Here is a 25,222-nt window from a genome sequence, read left to right as displayed (position 1 = left end):
CATAGCTGAAAATTTAATTACTCCTGTATTAAGGATGCCGTTTTTTGTATGGTTGGGGAACTGTTGGCAAAATCAATACTCTTTTTCAAACAATACAGTGTTTGAAGAATTCAGGATATGTCTGACGAAGTTGAAGCTACAGTTGGAGATAGAATTAATAAAAGTAAATTATTTCCATCCAAGTCGATAGATGTTGCTAATTTATCAATTTTGCTCGTCATGGCGAGGTACTTGACAGAAAAGAAAATTGAGGAAAATTTGTTGCTTTGTTTGCTGTTGCTTTGTTACACATTGACAAAGCGTACCACAGGCGAAGATATTTTTAGTGTAATCAATGGTTATTTTATTGGAACGGACATAAGTTGGTCAAATTGTTATGGTGTATACACTGAAGGAGGCAAGTCTATGTCAGGTTGTTTTATAGGCCTATGCGGCCAAGTTAAAGAAGTAGTCACTGCTGCATTCATAGACAACGTCTTGCATTCAAGCCTCTTCCTAGTGAGCTGAAGGACGTTCTTCATGAGGCTGTAAAAGTTGTAAATTTCCTTCACAGCACATTACTTTGGCAAATGGAGGTAAGGTGGCTCTCTCGTGGTAAAGTACTTACACGGCTGTTTGAACTTAGACATGAAGTTCAGGTATTTTCTGAAAACCATTGTTTCCGTCTTGCTTCAAAGTTTCATGACAGTGATTTGCTTATTTATCAGATATTTTTCAAATATTAAATAAGCTCAACTTGGTCATTCAAAACAGCCCAATCCCTATATTCAAAGTAACCAACATAATTGAGCCAATTATTAAAAAATGGAACTTTTGGAAAATGTGTATTGAAAGAGGTCAGCCTGAAGTTTTTGAAACTCTGCACAACTTCTTATCTGAGAATGACTTGCACCTATCCCAAAACGTGAAAGAGAATATTGTAAGTCACTTGGAAGGTCTCAAAGTGTCCTTTTATAAGTACTTCTCTCAACGTGGAAAAAGAAAACAACTGGATTGCAGATCCCTTTACTGAAGAATTCTTCAAAGAAGCTGAACTATCAATAAATGAAAAAGAGCAGTTAACCTATCAACTTTTAAATTTTATTTTAAAAGAAAGCATCTTCTTACCTTCTGGGTAGATGCCAGTGAGGGATACGAAAAGCTCAGTTAGAAGGCACTCAAATACCTCATGCCATTTACTAATACTGTAAGTAACGGATTGTTCATTCGTTTGGGGCATTTGAACCTGAGGCTGATTTTACTTATCCTTTTATTCATATATACAACGGGACTATTACCGGTGAGGTCCGCTACATGTGGGATTCATCTTATTAGAAGACAAACAAAATTGGACTTTTTGTGGATTTGTGAGCTTCTTTTATGTTCGTGCATAATATATAAATAGAGGTCTATTAGGTCAATTGCTAGATTGGGATATTGTTTCATAGATTGGCTGTGCGCTGCAGAGTGCTCATAGTTCAATTTTGTTTATTAGGAGGGTGGGAGCCTTCACTGCAGCAGCACGTTATTCTGGTATTTCATATAGAGTTGGTGCGCAGAGGTTATTATTTGTTTAATATGACTAGACCAGTAATGTGAGGGCTGTCTGCGGCCCCTTCACATGCGGTCTTTGAATTGTATCAGATTAGTCGATCACTGGAATAGACTATAGACACCACTATCTGATAATTAGTGATCTTACTGTCACCAATTGTGTCTCTGCAACAGCCTTGTACAGCAGTCACTCTCACCTGGTGGTTCTCCCACTGAATTATTCTGGTTCAGATGACCTAGATTATAGACACCACTGTCAGCTAACTGGTGATAACACTATTATCTAAGGGCCTATTTGTCAAACTCTCCCTGCCCTTAAATCCTGCAGAAATGCCAGTTTTCTCAGGATTATATCATGTTTAAGTATTGGGGATGTATATTACAATGGTATTACCGCAGATATTGGAAATATTTGTGGCATTCCTTTAACTACCAGTCACAACTCTCTATGGGGACTGCCATATTTATCAAACTCCAAAATGATTAGCGTTTCAGAGCTTGACCTCTATAGTTAACGCCACCTGAAGACAGTGTGGAGATTATCATCTCATCTGGATAGGACGACATATGTGTAGAGGGAACTTTTCAGATCCATCTCATTTCATGCTGTAATTGCTGATAGTGAAAAGGTTTTATTCCATTAAAAAAGTACAAATATTACAAATGTGGGTCTATGGAGATATACTTTTTCCAAATACAACTACAAAATAATAAGTAAATATGCCTTCAGATTATGAACTGTTTAAACACAAATATAAGTTAGGATGTTGATGATTTTACATTTTTATTAGTCTACTGTAAGTATTAAATGGATGAACATTCTTGTTTTAGGCCTTTACCAAGTGTCCTTTGAAGAGGTTAGTAATTTTGCTTGCAGAACACAACGTTGAGGAATCTATACATTAAAGTGCGATGAGCCATTAAAACAGAGAAAACAGCAGTTTTTTTGTGTTAAATGGCTATCGCAAAATGCATGAAGGGCTTACGGCAGGAGAAATAAAAGATTTCTCTTGCCATAACCCAATTAATGTTTGTCCCCATAGACCAGTGTTTCTCAACTCCAGGCCTCACGCACCCCCAACAGCTCATGTTTTCAGCATTCCATAAATTATGAACAGGTGACTTAGTCTGCTTGGCTGGGTCAGTAATTATCCCACCTGTTTCCACATACAGAAATACTGAAAACATGAGCTGTTGGCGGTGCGTGGGGACTGGAGTTGAGAAACACTACCAAAGATTAATATGGGAACTGCGAAGTTGTGCAATGCATGAAGCTTTGAAAAGCTATGCATTGGCAAGAAAGGTAACGCCATCTCAAGATGGTGTTATTTCTCTTTTTCAATGGGATTCTGCTAAAACTATGTGCACAGCAATTCCTCCTTTCTCCAGCAGCGCTAAGCTGCTGGTAAACAGGTAAAAAACTGTCCCTGAGTAGCCACAGTATGGTGCATTTCAACGGTGCTTAAATATGCATAGCTGCGATTTTGCATCACATTATATAAATGCATAGATCCCGAGTCCATAGTTTGTCTTTTCTTCCCCATAAATCTTTTATCTCTTTCAAGAGTTCTCCTGTCATTTTTTTTAGGTGTGCTAATTCTATCAAAAAACAGTAGATCGGAGGTGTGGCCGACTGGTAATGTGAGTGACATGATTAAAGCAGGGTCATTTTGGGTGTAGCCTGATGCAATAAGCACCAAAAATAAGACACAGAGCAGGTGAAGGGGTAGAAGACACAACTTTGCAAGGTTGTACAAAGCCTGCACAAATGGAAAATATTAAACTGTGTCTATCATACGTATTCACTTATGCAAGGCACAATAAAAAGGGGCATAAAAAAATAATGTTTGAGGGTAAGCACCTTTCAGTAAAAAAACAAAACAAAAATAAAAACCTTCATGTGGTGACACAACCCACCATTCTCAACATAAGGAGCCCTTTAACACCTTATGGTGAAATACATAAAATAAACCACGTACCAAGCTCTACATCCTGGTCGTCAGTCAGTACGAGGATGATGTTTGGACGGATATTCCTACGGTCCCTTTGAAATCTCCCTTTAAGGCGCTGTTTGGATAGGAGAGGGAAACTACCCTGGATTACTGGCATGAGAATCACCATTAACAGCCCAAGGAGAACAATTTGCTGATGTGCCATCACTGGTAGGACCGATTCCCGTCTCTATCACAATGTGTCTCTCTGGAGCTCACCAGTGCTGTAGAGGAAAGAGAGAAAGACTGAGGGTTAACGTTGCAGTGAAATTCAGACTAAACACGTAAAACCCACAAACAGACAGAAAAGAGTCTCTTCTGTCTGATCACAACTTCACTCAAATTTGCAACTGTTCTGTGGTTTTCCCCTTAAAACCTCACATACACTGTGCATCACTGATTCTTGTGCTACATAACATGTTTACATATTTAAGATCCCAAAATATTAAATGTAACAAAGAGCTACTGAAAGAAAACATTTTCTAGTATGTGCTGTGCTGTGCTGTGACTGTAGGTTTGTATGATATTTCTCCAGCCCGTCTTTTCTCTGCAAAAAATATGCATTTTGTGTACTGCACATGCACACCAAAATAAGTACACATATGTATGTATATGGTTTTTTTCATATCCTTGATTTGTGTCTCCTTATGTCTGTAGAGACAAAACATGGGAGGGAAGAGACAGGCAAGCATATGCGGAGTACAGAAAGGAGGTACCCAATAATTGCAATACCATTATATACGGGCACACCCACAGATATTATTGTCAGGGTCCCTGGTGCTAACATCCGTGCTGATGATGATTATGACACGGTTCTTTGCAGTGTAAAAAAAAAATACTAAAAAGAAAAAATGCCCCCTCCCAAAAGTGAACCAAGCACGAGCAGCATGGGGTCTCTGCAAAAGTTGCAACCAGCGCAGTGTGCTTGTAGAACCAGCTGGGACCAGTAGTTTCAAATATTAAGATACTATTTCTTTTACTATAAATGATAATTACCTCAATAACCATTGCACAGGGTTGATAGTATGAGTCCCAGTGCTATCAGCAGGAGGCCAGCTTTTCTTAAGGGGGGGAGGGGGGGGGGGGCTGTGAAATTTAGCCCTGTACTGAATATGCTCGTACTGTGTTATTATGATCTTTTATTTCCAAGGCGCAACAAAGGATCTACAGTGCCTTAAAGAGGCATAAAACAGTACAGCACATTACATAACAGGACAGTATGATACATAGTAGAACTTTACATAACAGGACAGTATGATACATAGTAGAACTTTACATAACAGGACAGTATGATACATAGTAGAACTTTACATAACAGGACAGTACGATACATAGTAGAACTTTACATAACAGGACAGTACGATACATAGTAGAACTTTACATAACAGGACAGTACGATACATAGTAGAACTTTACATAACAGGACAGTATGATACATAGTAGAACTTTACATAACAGGACAGTACGATACATAGTGGAACTTTACATAACAGGACATTACGATACACAGTGGAACGTTACATAACAGGACAGTACGATACATTAAAGATCATTTCAGAACAAAATATAATACAGCACCCTAGAACTTAACACAGCTATGGATAGACGAACAACCATCAAAGAGCTGCAAGGCAGGGCAATGCGTCTCACTGTAGCAAGAAGAAACAAACACGAGACATGAGGGGATAAATAGGGGAGCAAATAACTGTAGGCTGAGCCTGTCTCCAAGAGCATGGATGCAGTCAACAGGAGACATGGAAACCCAGGGCTAGGAGGCCAGGAAAGAAGTGCAGGACAGAAGTAAGCAGGTGGCATGGGTAGTGAAAGGAGGAGCACACAAGGGGAGAGGGACCGCCTTTTGATGAGTGCTTACATTTAAGAGGGGGGGGGGGGCAGACGTACAGGGGTGACACATAGGTGGTGAATCAGTGTGATAGGGGTGCTAGGGGTGAGTGAGCAAGAGATTTCGTAGACAAAAATCAGTGAGATTTATTGAAGACATTAGTTTTGAAGGCACGTATGAAGCCTTGGAGACCAATGGAGAGACAGAGTGACAGTGCTACAAAGAAACATAAACTGTAAGTTGCTGTCTTATTAGTTACCACTATCTGACTTAGCAGAGACATCTTGAAAGTGGTGAACTTATAAATTAAGTAACTCTGTTTTTATTTTATTTTTCTTCAATGCATAGTTAAATATGAAATCTGAAAGTTTACAACTTCTACTGAATTATTCATTAAAAATGTATCTTCAGTGACTTTCTCCTTTCCTATCCATTTCCCTCTAGTTCTCTATCTTTCTTCCCCACCCTCCTCCACTTCCCCTCACATTGACCATGCGTGACTATTTCTGTATCACTCGCTACCTCATATCAATGATTGCTTGTTTTTCTGATTATTCTGTTATTTGCCTTTATGTGATCCTCATGCCCGCATGGTCCTTATTTTCTGTTATCCTGCATCTACTTTTGTAAAACCCAATAAAAATGTTAATTACAAAAAAAAAAGTATCTTTATATAACAGTGGTTTCCTACTAGCTGATATGTACCATGCTAATTGTATGAATACAAAGCCCTTCACAAATACAGGAATGATCTCTTCTACTGATGTGCACTAGGGGTAGATGAAACAAAAATCATAGCGATGGATAGAGGTAGGCAGCCAATTGCTTTACAAACCCTCAAAGCCTAATCCCTCTCTGGCCTGCACCTGTATTTGGTTTCCCATAAACATAGAACTCAATAGGTAGAAAACAGCAATGACATACTCTGATCATAACTTCTCATAGTCTCAAATAACTTTTTGTAATAGCTTTCAAATCAGGCCTATACCAGAAATTTTATATATTTAATTAGTATTTTCCAACGTTAAATGATAATTACACCACTATAGTTAAAAACTAGTGAAATATTCTTACTATTATTATAATATAAAAATAATCAATTATCCCAAAAGCACACACAGAGAGGGCCCATATAATTCAGTAAGGAGGAGCAAGGTAAGGGATTAGGTTTCACAATTGTTTATTCAGTTACACATGTTGGAATCACTTCAGAATTAAGAGCTTAATAAAACAATCTTAATTAACTATTGTGGGGAGGTAAAATAATTCAAACTAAGCACTGTCTATTAATTTACTATACCTGACTTTCTGATATTCTGCTTCAAGACACAAAGGAGAGAACAGAATCATACGTTATACCGAGTAATTGACTCACTCACAGCCCTAACATTTGTATTTAATCCTAAACAAAGATCTAGATTTTCTGTGTTTAAAAAAAGTTTAAAAAAAATAAACTTCAACAGGGGTGTGAGAGTAATTTATAAGCCATCTGTGGGTTTGAAATGTTTCTTTCCACTCTTTACTCAGTTTCGTTAGGGCTGGTTTATTATAGTGGCAGGAATCGAGTAGATGGGTCCTCAGATTAGTCCTGCACTCTGTTTTATTGTTTCTGAAGGATCACCGTTGGCTGAAATCCATTAGCGCTGATTGCTGTGAGCGAATGTAAGTGGTCTGACCTCCACACGTGTCCCACAATTCTATCAAGGCACATTATAGCCACTTACATTAGCCAAAAGTCAATAAGCGATAGTTATGTCTCTAACTGCTCCCTAGTTTAATTGGGCTATACTGCTCACTCTTTTCTGAATAACGAGGCAGGCAATCACAACTATGATATCAGCAAAACTGATATATGTACATATGTGACACAGCATTCATTTTAAGAGGTCTCTGCCCTGAGCTTACTCATAACCTGTGTTGGAGAAGAGACACTTGGCACCCAAGAGGTTAATGGTTTATCTACAAATATAACCTATTTTCTACTATGACAATCAGTTAATGGATATAGTTCTATTTATGTTATTTTTTTGTAGTTACAAGTCCTTACAATAACTGGAAAATACTGAAAAAATGAAGTTTACAAAACAGAAGTAGACTACATAATAAATATTATATGTATAAGTAGCTGAGGAAAGTCAAGTGGGCGAGGCATGTTTATCAAGTCTCTTGAATGGTTGCTAATCTTTGAAAATAATATTAACTGACAATTTTAGAAATATTTACTGACAACACATTATTTATATAATTCTAAACCTGTCAGAAAGTGAAGTAGAGGCAGCTATGGAAGTGGAACTGAAGTACGATCCTCAGGGAGCGCTACCAGTGCCTGTTTTCCAGGTCAGCTAACAGAAGTGACATCATTAGTACCACCAGTGGATCTGTTACAATGTATGAATACACCTTTGCTCCAGCAAGGAGATATGGAAAACCTGTACTGTTAGGGCCCTGAGGATTGGGTTTGAGAAACATTGATCTAGAGGACAAAGAAGCCAGTTATTGATAGAAAATAAGGATTTCAAACCTTGTACTCAATACCAATAGTGAGGTGTAAGCTCTATATAATTTAGTACTTACAGATTTCAGTCTAAAATGTAATTAGTTAGGTTAGACAATTAGACAGTGGGCTTGACAGTGATTTGAAAGATTAAAGTCTACTGACTACAACTGTTAAAATGTCTTTATGTCGCTCCTGCCAACTAAGAACATTCATAGTGATCACTTAGGAAGCAGCAACATGGCCGCCCTATTAATAGGCATATTCTCTAAATACAATAATCTGCCCACTTAACAGGAAATAATTCCACTTGGGAACAAGTACTATAATTTCCTTCTAATCCGTTATTAATTGGCCATATTCACCACAGCTGGGAGGACAGTCCATGAATCAACCACTGCCTAGTATGGATTATTAATGTCCATTATTTCTCTTTGTTCATTTCTTTTCTCCTGTACTTTGCTGAATACTTAATTCATTTGAATGTTATTTGCCAGCTCCACGGGAGCGTTGTGAAACTTGCCGGACTCCACGGGTTACATGAGGCAAGAATTTTACAGCTGTCCATGGTCTCTTACAATCTAAAAAAAACAGCCCTGATTTCACGCTGTATAGCTGGAACATTACAATTACCGGGACCTATTCACAATTACTGGCCACCTGCTTGGGAGTGGTGAATGGTGCTGGGCACAGAGCTGAACTGTGGCTGCGCAAAAATGTACACTTTAATTAGATTGGTTGGCAAAGAGTTTAGAGACCTTGTCCACTTTGATTATATAAACTTTCCAACAGCAGGAAATTACCATCACCCACTATCCCTGTATGCTGCGAAAGAGACCAATTAAATGGTGTCAATATAAGTTAGCTGTGTGTACGTAGGATCTGCAGCCATGTCCTGTATAAAGTAACAGGACCATAAGAAGATCCAAAACTGTGGGTTTCAATTGCTTGTCCTGACCTTTGTGAGCAGACAAAAGAAAGGGGGACTGACAACTATGTGATGGCATATGCAGATAATTAAAATCCTTTATCTGTCAAGAGACAAAGCACATACTTCCTGAACATGATCAAAAGTGTCAGATGAAGTATTAAAGACCAAGGGCTAGATTTACTAAACTGCGGGTTTGAAAAAGTGGAGATGTTGCCTATAGCAACCAATAAGAATCTAGCTGTTATTTATATAGTGCATTCTACAAAATGACAGCTAGAATCTGGTTGCTATAGGCAACATCTCCACTTTTTCAATCCCGCAGTTTAGTAAATATACCCCCAAGTTACCTACTTGTAGGGTCTGCTGATTGAAGTGAGCTTAATGTAATAAATGCTAGTTATAAACATATGCAGATTAATACACAATGTCGGTATGAGAAAATCCCATAAATAGTAGGTGCCTGCCACTGGACCACTTGGTATAATATACAGTAGTTCAAACCCCTATTGGAGAATTTGCTGTGTACTAGGCCTACTCTCTTACACAAGAATACCCAGAACATAATAATGAAAACTCAGCCCCTGTGGACAGGCAAACTTTGTGCCAGTGCAGAATCTACTGCAAGATTAAAGCAGGGGTGAGGATAGTAGGAAACTAGATGAAGCAAATGTTTAAAATTGGTTAACTTTCTGAGTTTATTATTTCTGCACCACTAAAGTACTTTAATGTTGCAACAGTGCAATCAGGGCCGCCTTCAGAAATAATTATGCCCAGTACGGGCCCCCGTGTCCCCCGGGCCCCCCCGATGAGCGCCCCCCCTCCCCCATGAGCGCCCCCCCCATGAGCAACAGCAACATATACTTACCTGGGGGCCCGCCGCTGGTCTCCCCTACTCTGTCTTCAGCCTGGCTGTCACCGTGACAGCCAGGCACCAGGATGCGATCGCAGGGGTGGAGGAATCATTCTCCCTGAGATCGCATCCTGGTGCCTGGCTGTCACGGTGACAGCCAGGCTGAAGACAGAGTAGGGGAGACCAGCGGTGGGCCCCCAGGTAAGTATATGTTGCGCTGTTGTACCGGGCCCCCTAGTGAGCCCAGGCCCGGTACAACAGTACCCCCCGTACCCCCCTGATGGCGGCCCTGAGTGCAATAGCAATAATAACTGTCACAATAATTTGCTAACATAAGCAGCAATATTCCCAGGGGCGTTTTAAGAAAGCAGTTGACCTATGTGCAAGAGTAATGCTCCATTACCACAAAAGGCACATTGTGCTCTTTACTATGTGCCTGATTCATGTTTGGACCATTTGCAAAGGTTTCTCGTAACTAGGCTTGGCTTCAACCATATCATTAGGATCAGCTACAAGGCAGGTGTAAGTGCAGACTGATAGTGATGACTGACATGGCATAGTCTTTGACAGAGGGGTCAACGGGGTCCCTGAAACATTAAATGTTACATCCTGACTGTTGTATTTTTCCAGTGGAGTCAGGAAGAGGCACAAATGGATGGAAATTTTAACACAAATCAATCAAACAGTAAAAGCAGTACGTGAGAATTGTGAGCAAATACTCATTAACGACTGACATATTTTATCAATTACATGGTACTAATAGCAGTGTACTCCCCAGCACCTATTTCCCGGGTGCTTCACCCGGCTGTTTTTACTTGCCACCTGGCTCTTGGAGCCCAAAAGTGTCCTATTATAATAGAATAAGCCATTGTTTCTCCTATTAGAACAGGCACTATGTGAGCACTACAGCATGTGATAGACCACTGACCACCAGTCTGACCAGTCCTGGCAAGTGTGTACCATTTTTCAATATTATTGCACACTATTACACTGCCCCCACACGGCTACTTCTTAATGCCACCCGGCTGTCAAAATAATCTGGGGAGAACACTGAATAGGTTAACTGTGCTATAACCACGTCAGAGAAGTGCGGGTTTATACTACTGAAACCCGTCATATGAGCGGCTGCTCCTTGTATAAGCACTGTCAGACAATCAGACAGATCTATGATATATTCCCCATTGCACATTAGAACTGTAAGCAGATGTTCAGTTAAACTATTTCAGCAAGGCACAAATGGAAACGTTGTTTATTTTGGTTTTCTACCAATCAATCATCAACCCATACGTCGGAATTGCCCCATCTGAATAGTTATTTATAATATAAAGTATGTGGGAACTGCATGTCCACTGGACATGTAGGACATCTCTTCAGCCAGTCATCTACTCATTTGCAGGTTCTGTCTTTTAGTAATAGAGGGCAGAAGCCTTTATGCATTAGGCCATACAAGGACCAGGTACAAAACTCTAGGGACTTCAGAGCAGACTTATTCATATGTCATCTTGTAAGACCAGGCAGGATTTTATGGAATGTAATATCTGCTGGTATTGAGTTTCCTTATGCTGTGTTCACCTGAAAATGAACACTGTTCTACGCTTGTTAACATATTGACCACTATGATAAATGCATTTACAATTCTAATCTAACATGGTATTAACAGACACTGATCACCATGGTGAGAGCAGGTAAAGAATGAAAACAGACAATATATTCTGCACAGATAATGTACATTACTCTCATGTGCTGCAAAGCATCAGGATTCCATGGGTAGGAAACAAACATGTTTGCAGCCCTGAAAGCTTGGGCTGGTTCCAAGTTGGACACAAAAGTGAAATAATTAGGTTTTTAATAAGTCAGGCTTGCCATTGTCTGTCTGGACAAAAGCCCAGGAAAATAATAAATATAAAAAGAAAAAAAGCAATGAATTGTAGTGTTATTCACAGGCAGCCTGGTCAGACGAGACGAGGCTACTGCAGACAAGTTATTGAGGGGCAGTGGCGCACGCAGGGGGGGTTTCTGGTTCTCCAGAAACCCCTCCCCTCCGTGAACCAACGTACTGTACAGCAGCCGCGGCAAAGTCAAAGAAGCGTCTGCGGCAGTGCTGTATTGTAGTATAATACAGCACTGCCGCGGATGCTGCTTAACAGCGCCGCGGATGCTGTAGAATTCAGACTCGCAATTTATTTATTTTTTCCGGGGGGGGGGGGGGGGGGGGGCGGAAACCCCCCCCATCTAAATCCTGCGTTCGCCCCTGAGGGGGGTGCTCTGACAGCCATAAAGCACAGCACAGATATCTTTTCCAGAAAAACAACAAAAATACGTTTTAAATGGTGGAAAATTGGTGGCGCCACCTGAGCTGATGAAGACCATGAGATCTCAAGTCGCTGATACTATTGTGTGTGCAGAGCTTTCATCAAGGATGTTCTGGCAGCTAGAAATTGTGACACTTTATCTTACACCATTAGGCTAGAGTTATATGAGACATGGCCTTATATCTAGAGCTTCTCTAATGCGGTTATACTGGAAGTTCTGTTAAATATTAATAAACACATATTCATAAGTTATGCCTAAATTATGGGTGGGGCCAAATGCACAACTGAATTTCTTGGCTTTGATGGCTATAAACAAGTTTACATTACAATTGCCAATTGACCCTAATTTGAATTTGTAATTCTAAATTTGCATTTGCCAAAGTTCGTTGTTCTCATTTGCGCATCACCTTTAACGTTAAAATGTAGGTATATAAATATTTTTATTTTTAAACCATATAAAAATATTTTGAATGATAAAAAAGTTTTCCAAGATTTTTTAAAATACTAACTGCAATTGTTACTAGGTTCAAAGTTTACATTTACCGTTTGACATTAATAAAGTTGAAATGTATCAATTTAAACTTGAGCATAGTTGAAACTGTTCAGACTTCTCAAATGCTGTTTTTTTTTTTTAAAATTGATCAAAAATTTGAGAAATTATGTAGAATTTTTTAATTTCTATACCTATTTAATGAACTGGTTCAGTATGCATCCGGTTCATCTCAGGATACAAAGAATACACTTCATACTAGTGGAACTTCGCCCTTTATATACTAAATAGGAGAATCAAAATATGTTCACAAGCTATTTGTGAGTTGTATGGGCAGCCTGCATTTGTGGTGATGCTGGGCCTGATTCATTAAGGAAAGGTAAGCAAAAAATGTAGTATGTTTTCTTACTCAAGTTTTCTGGACAAAATCATTTTGCAATGCAAGGGGTGCAAATGAGTTTATTATTTTACACATAAGGAAAATACTGTATGTTTTTTCATGTAGCACACAAATACTTGAGAGATTATTTGTACACTGAAAATTAAAGTTTATCTAGGACACGTGCTATCCCAACTATAAATCTGCCATCACATTTTAAATTTACCTCCCCCTCCAATGCAACATATTTTTGCCTTACTTGCTTACTTTTGCTTAACTGTCCTTAATTAATCTGGCCCCCTTTGTAGCTACATATGGAGGTTACGGGTGCATATAAATTATGGTTACCGTAATTAAACTCCCCCTATTATAAGACCCTCCTACATAAACTCATCTTACACAGAAATAATTCCTATTACGCTAGTGAAATAGACTTATTTCTTATTAGAATAAAAAATAAACATCACTTGTTCGCAATGTTATCAGTAACATTCTATATGTCTTTCATAATCTTGCTTGTTAATACAATATTTCTATAAAATACCATATGTTTAAATGTCCTTTCTCATACAATCATTTTCAAATAGTTATTACACCCTCTACTTAGACCACGTCTTGAGGTGGGTTCCACAATATGATGTGTTCTAAAAGATTATAAAGGTGGGTTTGTCTGAAACGAAATAGGAGATACTGATCTATTACAGCACAACAGGAAGGGTGTAGAGCCGAGTGACTTTCCTCAACTCTGCAAACATGCTCAGAATTCAATAGCTAATGAGTGCTGCTTCCGCTTACGTACTAGAGGAAACCTGACTTACAGTTGTTCAGTGCCCCTTTTCTTGGTACTTTCCAACAAATGACATTCAATTATTAAGAAAAAAACATTCATCTTGTACAGACAGTACAACAGAAGAGGGCAATATGTGGCTTTCCAGCAGCTGTGGAACTACAAATACCGTATGCACTGCCATGCTGGTATTTGTGGTTCCTCAACAGGTCGTGAGCCACAAGTGGTCTATGCCTATAATACAGAAAGCACATATCCACATATACAGATCACAGAATGTTCCAAGGATAGAGAATAGTGGTACTAGGTGTGACAAGGAGTGATAGTCTGACAACTGAGATACTCTGGTAAATTAAAGAGAAGAGCAGAATTCTGACAACTATGTTACTTATCCTGGTGAACCATGAGAGGAGATAATTTCTTACAGCTGAGATACTTTTCCTGGTGAAAATAAATGGACAGAAATTTTGACCAAGACCCTCCTGAGTGTAAAGTACCATCTTTCTGCAAGATGTTCAGGTGAAACAGAATTGGGAGCAAGCTTTGTGCATGCTCTTCACATATTCCATTTAGAATTCACTCTACTCTCTTATATACGTGGTCTGTTGATGTGAATGTGGGACACACATATTTTTGAGTGCAGTATTTTTACAGACATGGCCTCCTCTCTCTCACTGAGCATGAAGGTTTTATCTGAATGCCTCCAGGAAATCATAAATATTCTTTGTGCTTGAGAACTGGGATATAAAACAAAATATATATCCCATTTGCTCTCACTACAACTGACTGCATGTTTGTGGATAAAATCTGGAAACCAGATTTATTCAAAGACCCTAATGTGAGAGGTTTGCATATGTTGACCAAATAGACATAAGCAGCCCCATACCCTAGGATAAAGTAATTCCATCTAATATTCCAATTGCTTTTTGCAGTGGTGCTGAGGCAGGTAATTCCTCCCCTCTCTGGAAATAATTGGTTTTCTTTATTGAGTTACATGGAGCCTAGTAAGTCCCTCCTTGCTTCCCGCTCCCTCCTCATTTTTAGTAAGAAACTTATGGTACTGGGCCTTTTGTATCTTCTCCCATTGGCTGTTGACAAACCCATAGCAATCCAGATTCTATCAACAGTAGTGTCCTCAGTTATCCAATGTACCTTCATGCAGCTCACTTCTGAATATAGAATGCTAATCTTAAGTCTAGTTGTCTGGAAGTGGCTAGCATATATATTTCTTGTATATACCACACACCTTCCATGAACATATCCCTTCCCCATTCCTTTTCACTTCAGTCTTTAACTGAGGCTGCATAGTAATAACTCACTAAATTACTCCAGCACCACAAACTAGTGGTATATTAAAATCTGGGAGGACAGTAGGGCCCACAGTTTTGGACCCCCACTGCCTTGTTTCTTTGCTGAATTCTTTTTATATATATTGTTTTCTTTTCTTTTTTGTTATCTGGCATGGAGAGTCGGGAGGCTAGAACAAGCTTACTGGGGCTGACCCTGGCCTAAATGGGGCCCATGCAGACAATGATGTACTTACTAGTGGCTGATCACTCCCCAGGGACCAACCAACACACTAAATATTCTGCTGCTGACAGTGGGCTTAAGCCCCCTGCCCTGACTGGCTCAGTTTCTTGTCTGTCAGCCTAAGGCAGGATGCTTAGGTGCACTGCTGATAAGGGCAGGGGGCTGATCTGCTCTTCCTCCCTAATGATTCGGCTGGTTCACCCCTCCCCTACTGCACCAACCCATCTCTGCCCTCCTGTTTCTCACTTTCCCTCTCTTCCCTTCTCTTCCCTCCATGTTCCTCCTCTACCCTACTGTGAAAAGAATGGGGTATTTGGGTAGGTGATAGGCTGAATAGTAGCCTGGCAAGTGCAATGGAAGGGATCATGATGGTGTGATGCTACAATAAGAGCGAGGGTGTGGGTTACGTGTGAAAATGGGAGGAAGGGTGGGGGGCATAGTGGGTGATAAATAAAGACAGGAGGGTATAATGTGAAGCAGTCCCATACCTTAACTACATGCCAAAACATACATTATGTATGCAGGTAAACAGCTGCAGCATGTGGCATGTTGTGTAATGCATGTCTGACATGTTGCTGAGACTAGCATGGGATGGGGAGCCATACAGACCAGGGCCCCAGATCATGTTAATCCACCAATGCTATACCCAGAAACCTTTCATTACATACTATATTAAATAAACCTTAAGTCCCTTTTAGGTTTTAAAATGCTGAAAATAATATGAAAAGTTAAACAAAAGAATATCAGATGGATCTACTTTGGAGCATACCCTCCCAAGCAATAAAATATATTGAATAATTAACATATAATAAATATGTCACACATTTGAAAGGAAATTAAGTAGCACCAGTTAATATTAATTAACGTTATGGCTGCGATTCTCAGCTAGTAATGAGAGTTACTATAACTCACGTTAGTCACAGATACAAAGCTCTCTGAAGACATTAATCTCCTTTACTCTGTCAAAGAATGGTTTAATGGGATTCTCATCAGCAGGACTTGCCTCCTCTCTGGTGCTTGTTTAATTAATAACAGCCATATATCAACAGATCTGGGGTTCATTGGTAATACTCTGCGCCATAAACTTATGCAGACATTACATCACGACATACAGAGCTGATATCACATTTTCCAGACATAGCTTCACAAACTAACTCCTAGGTGCCAGGGATTTTAAGAGAAAAAATGTCTCAGCCATGGTCATAGAGAGCCAATAATATTATTACATGTCCTTAACAATCCTCTGAGAAGAAGATCAGGTATGGGGTTTAAGGACCCTTCTGTAAAACAATGAAATGAACAATATTTTTTTAAAGCAAATTATTTACCCATTAAACAGAGAAAGAAAAGTGTAAAAATGTATGTACTGGAAAGGGATACAGGGCTATTGCTGAATATCTTTACCTCTATCCGTCCACCGGTCAGTCAGATAATGAGGAACTGGGGAAGAAATTGCCACTACTGATATTTTTCCCAGGAGTGGTCAACCAAGTAAATCATTCTAAATGAAAAAAGTGTTCAATACTCTAGGACAGGGGTGGCCAACCAGTCAGAGAATATCTATAGGTTCTGCAAAGAGCCCACCTTACCTTTTATATGTGTGTGCATATACCCAGTATAAACATGCGCCTACATAACGTACACATATACATTGAAAACATAACATAATTTACATTAACTTGCTAAGCAAAAAAACAAAAACAAATATCCAACAGATTGCCAAACTGTTCAGAAAAATCATAAAATCCTTCCCACATGCCACTAGATCTCACCACATGGCCATTAAATACCATCAGACCACCCCACATGCCATCAGATCTACCCAAAATCCCCCTACATGCCATCAGACGTTCACACATGCCCCTTAAATGCTGCTCAACTTCCCCACTTGCCATCAGACCTTCCCATATACTCCATAAATGCCAATTAATCCCCCCCATATGCCTACAGACCTACACACATTCCATCATACCTCCCCAATTCCACCGCATCTCCTTACATGCCCATCAGCCTCTTCACATGCCATCAGATCTCACATGCCCCTTACTTGCCTGCACAGAGGAAGGAGGAAGAGTACACTACACTCTATTCTCCTCCTTCCCTGATTGGATTGCCTGTGACACTGGGGCATCTCTGCTTTGTTCAGAGGAAGTCACAACATGTCGTTTCTCTCGATCAGTCTAGCAGCTGTATATTTTCCAATCTACCCCTGTTGGAGCCTGGACTACTATACTTAATTATATACATAGAAATAAATGGTATAGTGAAAACGGCTCTAATCTCTTGCACATAATTTTTTTTAGCAATAAAAGCAAAGATGATACACTGAATACCGTCCAGTTTACACTATTGCTATAGATAAATAGTCATGTGAATACATCATCTGTTCCTGCGATCTCCATAAACACAAATGTAAAGTTGATGATCTTCCAAGCGAATGTCCACAATTATGCTGATGTCCTCAAAATAAAGACAACAATATATAATGATATAGTATGTTCTTAAATATCAAATACAATTATCCATCTGTGTAAGTTATTTCACATGAAAATGGCTACTTTCCATAGGTGAAAGTAATTTCTATCCTTGTGTCATATTGAGTAAGGACTATACTTATCACCACTTTTTCGGTATTTGGAGTGTGGTAATGGTATTTCCAGAGGGTGTATTTGATATTTAAGAACGTACTATATCATTATATATTTGTTGTCTTTATTTTGAGGACATCTGCATAATTGTGGACATTCGCCTGGAAGATCATTATCTTTACATTTGTGTTTATGGAGATCGCAGGAACAGATGATGTATTCACATGACTATTTATCTATAGCAATAGTGTAAACTGGACGATATTCAGTGTATCATCTTTGCTTTTATTGTTAAAAAAAAATTATGTGCAAGAGATTAGTGCCGTTTTCTATGTATATTGTTTGAAGGGTAATTGCTGGAGCCTGTGAGTATAGTAGCGGCTGCATTCTTTCACGCACGGTCAGTTTCTTTCTAATTTGCTGTTATTTCTGAACTACACTTAGTTGATGCTCCTGAGCCACATTTCAAAGCTCATAGAGCCACATGTGGCTCTAGAACCACAGGTTGGCCACCGTTGCTCTAGGAGGTTACAAAGAATCGGGCGCTAATGGTTATGATGTGAAGACCTCTATGTGTACTGTCTAATGTCAGTGTTCATGAGACCACTATAAGGAAACCACTGCCACTCGTTGGACTTTTTGGAATAAATGAGAAACATTATATTTGTGTAAAACAAAACCCAGCATTCCCAAAAAGTGATCAGCCAAGAAGAATAGTGGTTGGAGCTGTTTTTCCAGCCAGAATATCATCCTGTGAGTTAAAGCTGAACAGAATGTGGGTCATGCAGCATAGTACATAAATTAAAGAAAGCTGAAACAAAGTCCTGATCTTGAATGTTGTGGAATGGCCCAAAGTTCATACAAAATAGTCAAAAGTAGATAATAGAAGACTGGCCAAGAAAACTCCAAAAGATGTCAGGAAGTGATCATCAGGAACAGGAAATGTCTGGCTGAAGTACTAAATGAGGTGACAAGTTACTGACTACAAAGGTTTCAATATTTTTTCCAAGAAATGTACATAGAGGAGGAAACAGTTCAATAGATACATGAAATAATTAAAGATGCATATGCTTAAACACATTCTCTTTGTTTAATATTAGCACTTGTGTTCACTTCAAAACACATTTCAAGACAAATTAATGCAGAAATCATAGTAAAAGGTTTAGAAATTGTCTCTGACTATTGTATTACTGGACACTACACAGAGAATCCTTAGGCCAGCTACCCACTAGTATCCAAACACACTGCCAAATGTATGTAAAAATAAAACGTTGAAATTATGTGAATTGAAAAAGTCAATTGATATATATGGGAGCTCTTTGTGTACATATCCACTAGAGGTTGACACTAGTGATTTAACCATTGCTATTTTCCATTGATTTCTATGGCTTATTCATTCCAATAGCCAATTCAATTCAATGGAGTTGTGCACTACATGTAGAAATTTCATTGAAAAACAGTTAAACAGTACTAGTAATTGTTTCCACATCCATAGAGATTCAATCAGTTTATATAATCAAAGCAGGGAGTTCCTCAGGATATATGGAGTCCTGTAGGACACTGAAATATGATTTCTTGCTGCCGCTGTAACTTAAATTTCTGTACAATGTGGTCCACTCGGATTCCCATCCATAAGTAACAGTCAGTTAGTGACAGTAAGTAAAAAAGAATTAGGTTGTAAGAAAAGCTTTGAAGTCAGTAAAAATTGTGACAGTGTTTACACAACAAAAATACAGGAAAACCACATGATTCAACAAATTCAGACACTTAACGAAAACGAAGAAAACTGATTGTTCTGCTAATTTCAAGATTGGACTATGTTGGTGTTATGATGTTTTTTTTTTTTTACTGTTCAGGATTGTAAGATGTTGAACAAAACATTTGAAATTTATACTGTAATGCAATGCTTTAATGAAAAAAAATAGTCAAAATGTATCAAATGCAGTATATCAGGTTAGGAAACCTGTGGCTTGACATTTGTTGAGGAACTACAAGTCCAAGCATGTTCTGCAGGCCAAAAGGCACAACAGCTGGAAAGCCACATGTACTTTTACCTCTGCTCTAAATACTGTATGGTTTCCTGAATTCTGTTGACTCTTTAACTAGAAACACCAATTCAAGTGGGGCGTAACATAGGTCTGTGGAGTAGGATTTCCTTCAGTGATACAGACACCACTGCAATCAGTCCAATTCTCCAGAAGAAATATGTAGATTATGTCTACCACGTCACAGAAAAATAAACCAATATTTCAATAAACATAGATGTCAGCTCTAATCACTGAGTACCTTTGAAGACCTGACGACAACAAATTCCAGCACTAATTGTATTGATAAACCCAAGAATAATCGATAGACAATAAACCTTTTAAAGGCATAGTCGTCTATCTTAAGACCCCTGCTGACCCCAGCAATAAATATCCATTATCAGCGGCCAGTGAATTGAAATTACCTAATGTGTGTTACATCTTCCAGGGGAAGATTTCATTCTGAACTGTGGGGAATGTCGATGTGTATTTATGAAACTGTAATAACACTGTGCCCACTATAGCACCGTTGTTCTACACTACATGCCATATTAACAGCTAATGCCAGGAGTAGCCTTGTAAAGCCAACACATGTAAAATAGGTACTTTGCAATTCCAGTTATACAGCAGAGTGTATTATGGCATAACCCTATACATGTATACTGTATAATGTGTATTTCTGCCTGGTAGCAACAAGATGATGCATAAAGCCCACTCCGATTATACAAATATTATTTACAGAAACATCAATGGACATTGTGCACTATAAAAATATATCATTAGTTTCCTTCATCTATAAACCACAAACATATAACACAATAAACACTGAGCACATCACAAAACAATACAGAAACTTACAATGACACAGATGGTGGGAGGACCCTGCTCACTGGAGCTTACACTCTATAGAGAAGGAAAAAAATAAATCCCACAATCACTGCCTGGAGACACCAAATTCTAATCTACTATTATATTGTGTAACACTTCTAAAACATAAGAGTAAACCTGATACTGGTGAACACTAACTAAGCCTGGACATCACACTGCATACAGTACATAGGATATACAAAGGCTTTATTATTAAACTGTTAGCATAATCTACCCAGAGACAAATATCCTCATTGTCCTGGAAAGAACCTTATATACAGCTTAATGTTATATAACCCCAGGTATAAATGTAGAATGACCGGATAACTGGCACTTACCAAGTGGTGGTGCGGTTTTCGGACACTGTGCAGTTGAGCTGCCACTCTATTAACTCATTAAAGATACATCCAGTCTCCCATCTCCCATACCTCTGCTGACAGCACTTTTACTCAGTGTTTATTCTGCACACACAGCTCCTTCAAAAGGCATAACTGGTCCCTGTATAGCCGGCTGATGGCTTATTATAAGTATACGAGGAGGGTTGGCTATAACCTGTAGGCAAGCGCAGGAGCCCATTTCCCAGCACAAGTCTTGTGTGTAGTGTGAGAGCAGAGAGTGCAGAGGGACTCTCCCGCCCCGGGGCCCTCCCAGAAGATGTCACGAGCTGGGATTCCTCAGGGAGCCAGCTGCAGGTTTAAAGTCCTGTGCCAATTCATTCAGAGCTTCCAGACAGGCAGCACTGACGTCTCATTCTAAATGACAGCGTATAGATTCTGTGTGCAAGGCTGAGTAGAACAGAGGTCGCACTGCATGCATTACCTCACACCTGTGACCTTAGTCAGTACAAGTCCAGCTGGGAGAGTCGGTGTAAGGGTGACCAGCACTACACATTATCTCACTTTAGTCTTCATTTACACTGCGTCTAGCTTGGCATTGCATTTATTTTAAGATACACAGGAAAAGAAGAAAGCAAAATTAGTAAATATAAGAAGTATTTTGGCAGATTTGGTGGAAATTGAAACAATTCTGGTGGACACTCTGTTAAACATAAAAAAGGGCAACTCTCAGGGGTAATGCAAATATGCAGGCTAATGGATTGAACTGACGCTGCTCCGTCCCAGCGACTTAGCACAAATGACATTCTAAGTAATGGAGACAGCGGACGTCATGCAGGCCAGAGATGGGGCGGAAGCAGTGTGTGACTAGCAGGCATTATACGTCTTTCTCTCAAAGTATTACTCGCACAACCAGTGGATGCTAGGATTTAGAGATGTTTGCCAACTATCGACCATGGGCCCAAATCGCAGTTCAAGTCTAGGGTTCCACATCCGTGGCGGTGGTCCGCTATTTGGTGTTCACTTTAGAATTAGCGATTTTTAATTTATTTTCTTTTAAATACTATCAAAATAATATTGTTAATCTAAAACAGGGGTTGGCAACCTTTTTCTATCGGAGTGCCGGCTAAAATCTAGTCAAGCCCAGGTGTGCCAGTTGGGTGGGTGTGTGTGTGTATATAATATATATATATATATATATATATATATATATATATTACACATACAGAGCTGCTTAGAGAAATTAATGGCCTCAGTACAGCAACTCCATGGGTCCCCCCTTATAGTTAAGCATGGTAAAAAAATGTTGTGCCTCGCGGCGGCACAACGTTTTTTTTTACCTTGCAAGTGGTCGTACAATTGGGGGTGTGGCAGTACATCATTGGGGGCATGTCTATCAGGTGAAAGCACCAGGCCACCCTCTTACAGAAAAATGCATTACTCACACATGCCCCCTTGCTCAGCAGCTTTGGTCAAATATGTCCCCTCTGCCCACATGCTTTAATCACACTTGCCCCCCCTCTGCCCAGCACCTTTAGTGACACATGCCCCTCTCCATCACCTTTCGTCACAAATGCCCCCTCTCCAGCACACCTTCTTCTTACCTTATTCTCCACTGCACAGCATGGGAAGATATTCAGCAACCCGCCGAGTACCATGTGACCACTGCAGTCACATGACCTGGCGTCTGAAGGTACCTGAGCTGAAGGGGATTTAGCCACTACCGATCCCCCTGCACGCAAAAAAAAATAATTTTAAAAAGTACTTTAATTTTTTCAGTTTTTTTTCAAAGATAGGTCTCCAGAGGGGACTCGGGCCACCAAGCAGGCCCAGGCAATTTGCAGCCACCCCTTCCCCTCTCGGCGGCTATATATATAATTATGTCTCATTTTATGAGGCTAATATCATATTAACAGTAATGGACCAGCAAAAAAAAACCAACGTTATGCCACTCAGTAGTGCCCCAGTTCACATCATACCTCGTAATTGTGCCCCCAATTCATCTTATGCCACATAGTTGTGCCCTCAATTCATACTTTGCCACAGTTGCCCGCAGAAACACATAGTATGCCACAGTTGCCCCCAGAAATACATAGTATTTCACAGTTGCCCACAGAAATACATATTATGCCACAGGTGCCCCCAGAAATACATAATATGTCACAGTTGCCCACAGAAATACATAATATGTCACAGTTGCCCACAGAAATACATATTATGCCACAGTTGCCCCCAGAAATACATAGTATGCCACAGTTGCCCCCAGAAATACATAATATGTCACAGTTGCCCCCAGAAATACATAATATGTCACAGTTGCCCACAGAAATACATAATATGCCACAGTTGCCCCCAGAAATTTTTAGTATTTCACAGTTGCCCCCAGAAATACATAATATGCCACAGTTGCCCCCAGAATAGATAGTGTGTCACAGTTGCCCCCAGAAATACATAGTATGCCACAGTTGCCCCCAGAAATACATATTTCACAGTTGCCCCCAGAAATATATAGTATGCCACAGTTGCCCCAATACATTTTATGCCACAGTAATGTCCCCAATATCTTTTATGCCACAGTAATGCCCCCAATAACTTTTATGCCACAGTAATGCCCCCAATACCTTTTATGCCACAGTAATGCCCCCTTCTCTTCACACTTCAAAGTGCCTCAAAATATTTTTTAGATATAGAAAAAATGCCCCCAATGACTCTTATGGCCTCAGAATTGCATACATTTTTTTTTTAGGGCACTAATAAATAAATAAAAAATTATATAATTTAATACTTACCTCTGCCAGGCATCCGCAAAGGTGCTTGGGAGGAACTGTGCAGCCAACACTCAACTGTGCAAGCGCAGCACTTCAGCTCTTCTCCGGCTGTCATTTTTAATAAATGACAGCCGGAGTAGTGTCGGGGAAAGAATGAAAGCCGGAGAAGAGCTGCACTGCTGCTGCGCAGTTCAGCTCCTCTCCGGCTGTCATTTAGAACGGTCGGACAGCCGGCGTGCCAGGACTCAGGGGGCTGCGTGCCGGGGGTTTCCGGCCCCTGGTATAAAATATATATTTATTTATTTATTTTTTTAAAAATGGAACTTTGAACACTACTGTGTTAGTACAGTTCAAGTTTGGTCGTTTGCAAGAAAATAAACTAAGAGATCCATTTATTAGTCGTCAGTGGTAATTATTATGTATCGCAGCAAATCGTAGTGATACATAATGCATTACAGGGCATATTTATTAAACAGGTCATTTTTAACGCAATCCCTTTAAATCCTTATCGCAAAGATAAGGATTGAAAGATTGTGTGTGTTTATGAAAAAACTGGAATGACTGCTGTTCCTGCGAAGACCCCTCCCCTATATTTTCTATGGTAACTGTCGCAGTAAGATGCGGTGAGAGATCCGAAGATCCTGTACCACAATGCTCTCCCCCATACAGCAGACCTGAAAATTTACATATACGATAATGTACACCAGCCCGAGCTGGTGTACATTACCGCATGTCTAAAAGTATTTTCAATACTTGTTAAATCGCGGAACATAGCCGTCCCCATAGACATCTATAGGGACTGCTGTGTATTTCGAAAAAAAATGGTGCACTGCAAATAAATTTACATATTACTTGGATATACATCAGTCCCCCGAAAACGTCCATTTGCGTGTGGAATTTAATGAAAATAAAAACTATAATAAATAGGCCCCTACCACTGTAATTTACCATGCCAGGGATGCTCCTGTCGAATCACCAACGAAGACGCCCTCCTCAACAAAGCTTTTTTTTGCTCAATGACCAGCGAATGGAGAAAGAGCTATGCACATAGCATTTTAATCCAGGAGGGATTCAATGAACCCAGAGAGGCTTCAGCTGGATTCGTTACTTTGCTGCAAAAAGCTTTGTGACCAGTATGAGCATCTTCTCTAAGGGCCTATTTATCAAATATTAATAATCTGTTAAATCCCCGAAAATGTCAGCTTTACGATCATTGCATCGAAGCAGATATCGTGCATCTGTTTATGTTTTACTGAGTCGGTCACTCACACTACAATGGCTCTCTGTGCGCATGCCTGATATTTTCGGTAGGCGCATGTGCACTAGGATTTGCAGGATGATGCCATCAACACAGTTGTCTTTGCACTGAAGAGGCAGAGAAAAGGTAAATGATAAACTTCACAGGGCCATCAGTTTAACATGACAGCTGTCCCTGTTTAAGTTTTCTGATAAATATGAAAGATAGTTAAATCCTTATCAATGTGATCAGGATTGAAAACT

The 25,222-nt window shown here is 39.6% G+C and overlaps 1 protein-coding gene across 3 annotated transcripts in view; it reads right to left on the bottom strand.

Annotated features, from left to right (window-relative positions):
* SULF2 (sulfatase 2) overlaps positions 1–25,222 on the bottom strand; it is a 298,832-nt gene that overhangs the window by 97,871 nt on the left and 175,739 nt on the right. The window contains exons 1-2 of one of the 3 annotated variants that reach the window (XM_075176429.1): positions 20,958–21,215; positions 3,513–3,748 (exon numbers count right to left, since the gene is read on the bottom strand). In XM_075176429.1, the coding sequence (XP_075032530.1) occupies positions 3,513–3,690 (178 nt within the window). In that variant the 5' untranslated portion in view covers positions 3,691–3,748; positions 20,958–21,215. Of the gene's footprint in view, positions 1–3,512; positions 3,749–5,102; positions 5,161–20,957; positions 21,216–25,222 lie in introns of those variants that run through there. The other 2 variants (XM_075176431.1, XM_075176428.1) reach the window with 2 other exon arrangements.

The sequence above is a fragment of the Mixophyes fleayi genome, chromosome 6, assembly GCF_038048845.1.
Source record: "Mixophyes fleayi isolate aMixFle1 chromosome 6, aMixFle1.hap1, whole genome shotgun sequence".
NCBI lineage: Eukaryota > Metazoa > Chordata > Amphibia > Anura > Limnodynastidae > Mixophyes > Mixophyes fleayi.
Note: the sequence above shows the minus strand (reverse complement) of the source record. Positions and strands in the feature narration are given on the sequence as shown.